This window comes from Leptonychotes weddellii, chromosome 13 (genome assembly GCF_054177405.1).
Source record: "Leptonychotes weddellii isolate Sample4059 chromosome 13, ASM5417740v2, whole genome shotgun sequence".
NCBI lineage: Eukaryota > Metazoa > Chordata > Mammalia > Carnivora > Phocidae > Leptonychotes > Leptonychotes weddellii.
The window spans coordinates 59,993,215-60,003,104 of NC_138381.1; the positions used below are offsets into that span (position 1 = coordinate 59,993,215).

General features: G+C 46.5%; 1 protein-coding gene across 11 annotated transcripts in view; it reads left to right on the forward strand.

The window, feature by feature from the left end:
* The window catches only part of PRR14L (proline rich 14 like), a 56,048-nt gene extending 49,190 nt beyond the window's left edge, over positions 1–6,858 (forward strand). For 10 of the 11 annotated variants that reach the window (XM_081801759.1, XM_081801755.1, XM_081801761.1 and 7 more), the window contains 2 exons: positions 19–90; positions 2,402–6,858. In XM_081801759.1, coding sequence (XP_081657885.1) covers positions 19–90; positions 2,402–2,666 — 337 coding nt within the window. In that variant the 3' untranslated portion in view covers positions 2,667–6,858. The remainder of the gene's footprint in view (positions 1–18; positions 91–2,401) is intronic. The other variant, XM_081801762.1, reaches the window with a different exon arrangement.
* The last annotated feature ends 3,032 nt before the right edge of the window (positions 6,859–9,890 follow it).

Here is a 9,890-nt window from a genome sequence, read left to right on the forward strand (position 1 = left end):
ATTTTGTTCTCTTTTCAGGTTGAAGAAAAAGGAGTTTAGTTTAGAAGAAATCTATACCAATAAGAATTATAAGTCTCCTCCTGCAAATAGGTGGGTACATGAGTAGGACTTAATAGACTGGGAGGGCTTCTGAAATGATCGATGTAAATCTCCAATCCTTTCACTTCAGAAAGGGTTTTATGTTCAGTTATTGGAAATAACATGAATTGATATTTTTACTTCCCAGCTTTTGAACTGGGGTTGGTGGTAGGATGGGACAGGAACATGTGTTGAATGAGGTAGGTACAGAAAACGTCTTACTTCAGTTTGTACTTGTGTTTTTAACAAATAGGCCAGCTCTCTTCTTCAGGACTAATAATCATCAATCTTCAGATAGGATTACAAACCCAAATACAGAATGGATTTCATTGGCTACCTTCAAGTCTGAATTCAGTTTAAGTCAGGGAACATTTATTAAATTCCTGTTGTGTCCAGGTTGTAGCAGGAGAGTTCCAGGATTTTATCCTGTAAGGTGAACATTTGCTCTAAGTCATTTGTACAAGATTATTCATTGCAGCATTGCTAAATAATAGGAAAGGATTGGAAACAACTGAAAATATCCACTAATTGAGTTCTGATTAAATTATAATCCAGCCTTATAATGGAATGTACTATATAGCCATTGAAAAGAATGAATCAGGAGTGCCTGGGTGGCTCAGTCGGTTAAGCGTCTGCCTTCAGCTCAGGTCATGATCCCAAGGTCCTGGGATTGAGTCCCGTGTCGGGCTCCCTGTTCTGTGGGGAGTCTGCTTCTCCTTCACCCTCTGCCCCTACCCCCCACTCGTGCTCTCTCACACTCTCAGTCTCAAATAAATAAATAAAAATCTTTAAAAATTAAAAAAAAAAAAAAAAAAGAATGGGACACCTGGGTGGCTCAGTTGGTTAAGCATCTGCCTTTGGCTCGAGTCATGATCCCAGAGTCCCGGGATTGAGTCCTGAGTCGGGCTCCCTGCTTCACAGGGAGTCCGCTTCTCCCTCTGCCCCTCCTCCCACTCGTTCTCTCAATCCCTCTCTCTCTCTCAAATAATTAAATAAAATCTTTAGAAAAAAAAGAATGAGGGGCGCCTGGGTGGCTCAGTCGTTAAGCATCTGCCTTCAGCTCAGGTCATGATGCCAGGGTGCTGGGATTGAGCCCCATATCGGGCTCCCTGCTCAGCGGGAAGCCTGCTTCTCCCTCTCCCACTCCCCCTGCTTGAGTTCCCTCTCTCGCTGTGTCTCTCTCTGTCAAATAAATAAGTAAAAATCTTTAAAAGGAAAAAAAAAGAATGCATCAGATACCCATGTACCAAATTAGAATAATCTTAAAAGTTATTGACAGGGGGCGCCTGGGTGGCTCAGTCGGTTAAGCGTCTGCCTTCGGCTCAGGTCATGATCCCAGGGTTTTGGGATCAAGCCCCGCGTCCGGGTCCCTGCTCAACGGGGAACCTGCTTCTCCCTCTCCTGCTCCCTCTGCTTGTGCTCTCTCTCTCTCCGTCAAATAAATAAATAAAATGTTTTAAAAAAATAAGTACTGACAGGTCAGAGAGGCACAGTGCATAGGACAGTGTATGTAATTTGCTACCATTTGAGTAAGAGGCAAAAACCAAAGTGGAGGCGGGGCGCCTGGGTGGCTCAGTTGGTTAAGCAACTGCCTTTGGCTCAGGTCATGATCCTGGAGTCCCAGGATCGAGTCCCGCATCGGGCTCCCTGCTCGGCAGGGAGTCTGCTTCTCCCTCTGACCCTCCTCCCTCTCATGCTCTCTGTCTCTCATTCTCTCTGTCTCAAATAAAATAAATAAAATCTTTAAAAAAAAAAAAAAAAAAAACACCAAAGTGGAGGTTATATGTCATGGGTCAGCAGACTACAGGCCAAATTCAGCCAGTGGCCTGTTTCCTTTCTTTTCTTTCCTTCTTTTTTTGTTACAGTCTGTCAGCAAAGAATGGTTTCTACATTTTTAAAGGGTTGTTTAAAAACAAAAAAGAATATGTAATAGAGTCCTCTGTGGCTCATTAATTTTAAAATGTTTACTCTCTGGTACTTTATGCAAAAGGGCTATCTCTGATAATATATGCTTATTTATGCATGTCTGTGCATTGAATGACTTTTGGAAGGATACACAAAAAATATGCTGCTGTTGGCAACAGGGGCTGGCCTTGTATTCTTTACCCTTTTGTCCAGTTGCAGTTTTTTTACTCTGTGTTCCCATATTACATATCCATAAAATTTTTTTTTTTTCATACAAAAAAAGATACTGGCCAGAGGAAACAGCTGAGTAAGTAGTCATTAGTCATTTAAGCCCCAGTTGACCAGAACGGTTGGTGGCCCAGGAGATGTGCCATGTGAGTCGGTGTGGTGTTGAGTCTTTTTTGTGCTCTGCCCTCAGGTGTTTGGAGACCATCTTTGAGGAACCCAAGGAACGAAATGGTACGCTAATCTCAATCAGCCAACAGAAGAGAAAACGAGTTCTAGAATTTCAGGATTTTACCGTCCCACGAAAGAGGAGAGCTCGTGGTAAGGTCAAGGTGGCAGGCAGCTTTACCAGGGCCCAGAAGGCAGCTCTGCAGAGTCGAGAGCTGGATGCTCTGTTGATAAAGAAACTAATGGAATTGGAGACCTTTTTTGCCAAGGAAGAGGAGGAGCAGGAGTGACCATCTGGTTGTTGAGAAGCAATTCGGTTTGGGGGTCTCGATTTTAGATTTTCCAGGCTCCTTGGAAGAGGTTGCCTAATTTTGCCCTATCGCCCAAACCACTCAGAATGCAGTCCATGGATTTTTACCTATTTTGAGGTGCAACCTTTTTAGGAAATGGTGAAGGAGGGTCCTCTGCTTCTACTGCTGAGTACTGAACCTCAGGAATGCTCCCTTTCTCCTGGAAATGGTCCTGAATGACATCTGGCCTCCTCCCCTCACTCACCATCCTCAGGAGGAGGACACCGCACACGTTCAGTAACACTAGGATTCCAAGGACTCACAGCATTTGCACGTCTGTGTGAAAGTTCTGCGTTGTTTACGGTGGTGCTAGACCAAGATTATTTAGAGACGTGGCCTAGGGAGGGGGACCTGGCGTCCTGTCCTGTGTGGTCTCACCGGCTCATTTCAGTAGTTGAGGAAAGATGAGCTGTTGTGTTTCCTAATCCTTTGAGTCCGTCTGCCCAGAACTGTGTGTATGTGTGTGTGTGTGTGTGTGTGTGTGTGTGTGTGTGTGTGTGGCTTCTTCCCATGATTTTCTCCCCTCTGTGACTGTGGGTCACTAGTGCCAGAGGAGCCCGTCCAGGCCCCATTCGAAGTAAGTTGCACTTTTTAATGTTGTGGTGTTGATTATTTTCATTTGTTTTATTTCCTTTTTTTTTTTTTTTTTTTGTATTATTGCTGCATGTTTGGAGCCTTTAAATGTGATTTTAAAACAAATTTTTTAAGACATCAAGGAGAAAGACAATACACGTCTTCAGAATATATGACAGGCATTTGACCCAGCATATCAGTGCATAGTATGGGACAATGGAGAGACATTTTCCCAACATGTGTTTCAAGCAGCCCCTTCCCCATGTCCACCTTCAGTGTAACCATTAGAGGGAGTCCTTTTTCATCTGGGTTCTCATTCTTGCTCACTAAGTTGATGTGTTTATTTTAATGATGGAAGTAAGAGCAGGTTTTCCTCCCAACCATTTAAAAAATATGAACGTTGGGTGTGGTCTTAATGGGTTTTATCTGAAGTGGTAGCATATAACAAAGTTGGGTACAACAGCTCAGGAGGCGGTGATAAAGTCCAGCCCAGAGTGTTCGCAGCTGTCAGAGCAACTTGCTCCAAAAGTGGGGAGTGAGGACGTGGTTCAGGCCCAGTGATGCATCCTTGCAGTGGGATCATGAAATTCCACCGCCAGCCCTCTCGGAGGACACCATCTTATTGGGGGGGCTCCTGTGTCAAATTGGAAATTTTCCTGGAAATTTTGTGGAGTGCCAGAGTTAGCGGAGTTCCTTCATCTGGGCCCGCGGGAGTCTGTGGGCAGAAGGATGCTGTATGGATCAGCCAGGCCCAGAGGTGTCATTCCTTTTCCACTTAACTCCTGTGTGCCCTTGCCCTGCTTCCCCCGACCTCCTTCCCTTGTGTTTTATCTTTTTTTCTCTCTTGCTCTCAAAACAAAAGTTCAGAGAACTAACATTCCTTGGCTGGTAAGTGAGATGCTACACCCAGCCTCAGGACACTGGTCACCTCTTCCCATTCTCCTAAGAGCCACTGCTGGGAAGCATCCACCCATGGAGACTGTCAGAACTCCAGAGATATTTTCAAAGCCAGTCTGTTAGGGAAGAGCAAGTGGTGCCGTCCTGGAGTGTGTCTCCTAGGGTTCCTTTGTCTCCCCATTTGTGAGTGGGTGGGGAGATGGGGCGGGGGTGGGGGTTCTCTATGTGCCTTTCCTTTGCAGGTTGACAGTCTATGCCGCACTGGAGCAGAAGAACTGACATGAGCAAGAAAAAAAATAAAAGTGCCACATCTGTCTTCTAGGCCCACTGCCTCAGACATAGCATTTAGTAAGTGAAATACATACCTGGTGACCCAAGGAGGCTTCTAAGGTCATGGCCAAATAGCATTAGAAGAGAGCCACACTTCCACACTGGCTCTGAATGATGTGAACTAGATTCCGTCGTTCTACATCCGCTTTGCCCAGACTGTGTAGACACGACCTGTGTTTCACCTCAGTACCTCTCCCTTCCTGGGACAGGGTCCTTAGACACTAAATGCTTCTCTCTGTCTTTTTGCCTAAAGGAGTGGGATTAGTAATCCATTGCACCCTCCAACAGAGATTTTTAGGGAGTGTTGCTGGACAGCGTGCAAACTCCCAGCAACTCAACAGAGCCCTGTTTGCCAGCTCCGTTGCCAGTGTAGATGAGTCAGCAGTGCGGCAGCCGTGTCATCCGGCAGACTGAGGTTGAGTGGGCACAGCTGTGGCATCACCACCGTTACAGAGACACAATTTCAAGTTCGCCCTTTATAGGCATGGCACTTGGAAGAGCCAGGAGCAGTGATGTGGAACGTTGGAGGCATGGAGGAGGTGGAGGCCTGGGCTCTGTCCTTGTCCTGGCCATGTGGGAGAGAAGCAGCTCTGAGGCGGCCCTGCCTATCCTTGAAATTCTTGGCCCGCCCCCTGACTAAGGGGCCTTCCCCTGCTCCCAAGTTAAGAAGGGGCCCCCATTGCAGACTTGAAATTGCTTGCCTGAAGTTGATACATCAAGTTCTAGCCGCGCTCAGCCACACCTGTCTTAGCATCCATTGTCGTCATTGGCCTGGCCAGCTGCAACGCTCTGTGGTCCTCGGAGCCTGTGGAAGCTGCCCACTATGGGAGGCGTTAGTCGGCCGCTGGCACCCCACCTGCCCAGAGCTACTGGAGGTCTGCTGCTGGGGGCTGGTACAGTTTCTGAGTATGGGGACTTCCCACCCCAAGTGGTGGGAACTTACAATTAACTATAATTTACTCAGCTATAACTCAACTCCAGAGGTTTAGTGTTTTTAATATGGGAAAGAGAGGAGAAATCTCAGGTCCAATCAGGGTTCTGCCCATCAGCTTTTCACTGAAACTTCAAATGTGGGTTGTTGTTTTTTTATCTTTCAGTTTATAGCTATATTTGCCCCTCATCTGCTCCCCACCCACTTTCCCCTTCTCTTTTGGTCACCTTTCCAGCTTTATTTCTCCATTAGTTTAAATTTACCTCATCACCTATTCAAGCAAATTATGTCCACTTTTTCTTAGTGACCTTACTCTAAGAGCTACAGCTGAGGGAGGTACAGTGGAAAGACATGTAGCGTTTGCCTTACTTGGAGCCTGAAGAGCTTAGAAACTCATGCTGTGAATCCCAAAACTCAGCGCTCCTTCAAGAGCTGTGAAAATCATGACACTTTGTCACAGTTTTGCCTGAAAGGGTCTTTTGCATGGGCACCAGAGCCAACCTGAGGTAAATTCCAGATCCTACCCTCTGGGCATGATCCCTTCCCCCAGGGCTCACTCCCTGCCCACCAGACCGAGAGCATGTAGAGGATGCGGGACCGGGGCAGCAGAGCCAAGGCTTTGGTGCAGCCTAATGGAACGCACAGCCAGCGCTCCGTCCCCAGGCTGGGATTCCATCTCATAATACCATGTATGGTAAGATCCACGGAAGACCAACTTTTAGTCAGTGATACTTTTCTCCCATCACCTGAGGGAGGAGTATGCAGTTGGTGCTTTCTTAAATTCCCTTGTTTTGTTTTTTGTTTTGTTTCGGGAAGCTTTTCCCCTGGTATCATGGAAAGGACCTTTTAAACACCACGTTGTGGGTGGCTGTATCCAAAGTCTAAATAATTGGCCAGAGGTATGGAGTAGCCTTTCCTGGATTCATGCAAGGGAAGAGCTCCTTACCACAACTGCACTCATTAATGTAAACAGCTGGCTTCGGAGGAAGGCTTAGTTTTATGAAAATCAAAGTTTTATATTATCTAACCACAAATTGAGCAGCAAACGCTAATTTGATTATAAAGTGAGGGTCCCCATATAGCCCGCCATCTAGCACAGTATATACTCAGATTTGATGGCTTGTTCGTTGTGTGTCTTCATGAGCCCCTCCCTGGTGCTGAATTGGATCTGAATTCTTGGCGAGAGACCTCAGCATCTCCTTGGGCAGGTCTGGGCCAGTAAATAGCTGCCTGAAGTGTTTATATATTATCATGGTCAATAGTTCAGTGAAATTTGTACATTTTTGGTAACATTGGCATACAAGATGCCCCTGCATTTCCTTTTCTGTTTGGTAGTTTGTGACTCTAAAATTCCCACTGTTATGTGTGTTAATTTATGAAAATAAATTTTTTTTTTGAAAACCTTTCAAATAACTCTCAAGGCTGTTATCCTTAAAAAAAAAACAAACAAACAGAGGGGCACCTGGGTGGCTCAGTTGGTTAAGTGTCCAACTCTTGATTTTGGCTCAGGTCATGATCTCAGGGTTGTGAGATCAAGCCCCATGTGGGGCTCCGTGCTCAGCATGGAGTATGCTTGAGATTCTCTTTCTCCCTCTGCCTCTCTGTTCGCCTTCTCTCTCAAAATAAAATATTTAAAAAAAAATTTTTTTTAATCTCTGCACCCAGCATGGGGCTTGAAATTCAAACCCCAAGATCAAGAGTCACATGCTCTACCAACTGAGCCAATCAGGCACCCCTGTTACTTTATTCTTATGGCTTGGTAATAAGTTAAAATTTTACCTATAATGTCATGAGGTTTCACCATTTTCTGAGGACTGTCCTGTGCTCAGAACATGTATAAGACTCCACCTTTGGGTGACCTTCTGAGCCTGCAGTGAACCTTTGAAACTTTATTCAGTGGGGGAACACCTGGGTGGCACAGTTGGTTGAGCATCCGACTCTTGGTTTTGGCTCAGATCATGATCATGGGGTCGTGGGATTGAACCCTGCATCGGGCTCCATGCTCAGCAGGTAGTCTGCTTCTCTCCCTCTCCCTCTGCCCCTCCCTCCCTCCTTGAGCTCACTCTCACTCTTTCTCTCTAAAGGAAGAAAATAAATCTTAAATAAAATTTACTCAGTGGTCGCAAATTATCTCGTGACAGAATTTGGTATTTGGAAACCACTAAGACTTCCTCAGATCCGAGTCATACCAAGTGAAGTGGGGTTGCTGAGCAAGTATGTTAGGTATGATTTTTAAATCATACCTTAATTTCTCATTTGGCAGAGGCGGGGAGAAAGGAGTTATAAAGTCAAGTCAAAATATGTTTCAGATATTAGCCTATTTGGAATAAGAGCTTGACTTGCTAATGAGACTACAAGGGAGAGAGTATAAGTACATTCATTTACTGTAAAAAAGGTCTTGCCCTTTATCACATCCTCCTAGCTGTACATGAGGTTAGGCTATGATAAGTACTCCATCCTCAGCTCTCTAACCAATGGCAACTAGTGAAAGAATGACTGAAAACATGGCTCTCTAACACCACACCGACTTGTCCCAGAAAGAAGCTAAGAATCCTCTGTGGTGTCCTGCCCTCTTGCAGTGATGGAGACCTCATCTCTGCAGTTCCTTCTGGGACTTTGCTCGAGAAGTGTTCTAGAAAATTCCTAATTTTTTAAGCAACTGGTCATAGGTGAGTCATAACATCTTACACTTCCAGTGTCTTCCCCCTTTTCACGGAGGAGATAGTAGCAATTTGGATAGAACTTACCTACAGACTTTTTGCAGTTCCTTGAACAGACCAGGCATGCTCCCTTTCCAGGGCCCAGAATGTTCTCCCACGTTTCTACATGTTCCCTCAAATCTTTGCCTTCCCAGATCACCCTTCCTAAAGCTGTATCCCCTCCCATTCTACATCACCCTTATGATACTTTCTATTTTACAGCATTTACTACTACTTTGTACATCACTGTAATGTAAGCTCCTTGAGGTCAGGGACTTTGTTTTACTCACCCTGGGCTCTCCTGGCTCCTGAAGCACCTAACGCAGTGCCTCACATACACGGTAGGAGCTGCATAAACATGTCGTGGGGCTGCTTTCACAGAACTTGTTGCTGCACAGAGCCGGTAAAATCCTCTTCAATGCCCTGACTGAATATGTGAAGGCCATGTAATTCTTCTCCCTTCAAATACTCTTCAAGGGACCTGGCCTGCAGCTGCCCAGTTACATAAGGTAAAACTGGTCAACTCTTCTTTTTTTTTAGGATTTTATTTGACAGAGCACAAGCACGGGCAGTGGCAGGTGGAGAGGGAGAAGCAGACTCCCCACTGAGCAAGGAGCCCGATGCGGGACTTGATCCCAGGACACTGGGACCATGACCTGAGCCCAAGGCAGACGTTTAACCGACTGAGCCACCTGGGCGCCCTTGGTCGACTCTTCTGATGCCTGGCTCTGCCCAGCTCCGGCTGCAGCCACACTCACAGCTGGCCTCACGCCTTCTGATTGGCTGGAGCTCACAGGCGGGGAGGGGCCGGTTGAGTTACAGATAACAGAAGTGGCAAGGCAGTGGGGTCACCTACTTGGGAGGTGGTACGTGCAGCCCAACCTGGAGACTGCATCCCTGGCTCAAGGACATAAGTGCAGGGTGCTGGAAGACAGAGACTCCCATGCAGAGGAATCGTCTTGAGAATGTTTCTCCTTTTTTATTTTTTTAAGATTTTATTTGTCAGAGAGCGAGCACAAGCAGGAGCGGCAGGTAGAGGGAGAAGTGGGGAGCCCGATGCAGGATTCCATCCCAGGACTCCAGGATCATGACCTGAGCCGAAGGCAGACACTTAACCAACTGAGCCACACAGGTGTCCCAATTTTTCTCTCCTTTTTCTTTTGCTTTTTTTCCCAAAGATTTTACGTATTTACTTGAGAGAGAGAGCGAGTGCACAAGCTGGGGAAGAGGCAGAGGGAGAGGGAGAAGCAGACCCCACTGAGCAGAGAGCCTGACATGGGGCTCAATCCCAGGACTCTGGGATCACGACCTGAGCTGAAGGCAGACATTTAACCTATTGAGCCACCCAGGTGCTCCATTCTTTTGCATTTTTAATCTCAGACTCTTGAAGATGGTGAAATGGTCCTTGAAATAGTGCAAACACAGAGGCAAATATCCCAAAGCATTGCAGCAGTTGATGAGTCTGGCTGCCTTCCCCTACTGCTGCCTGCATAAACAGGCTTTGGAAAACACAATTTCGCCCTTGTCAGAACCACCTCTTAAAAATCTCTCCATTGCTTTCTCCTCACCCCCAAGTAAAGATAGTAACTACCATTGGGGCGCCTGGGTGGCTCAGTCAGTTAAGCGTCTGCCTTCGGCTCAGGTCATGATCTCAGGGTCCTGGGATCGAGCCCCGCATCGGGCTCCCTGCTCCGCGGGAAGCCTGCTTCTCCCTCTCCCATTCCCCCTACTTGT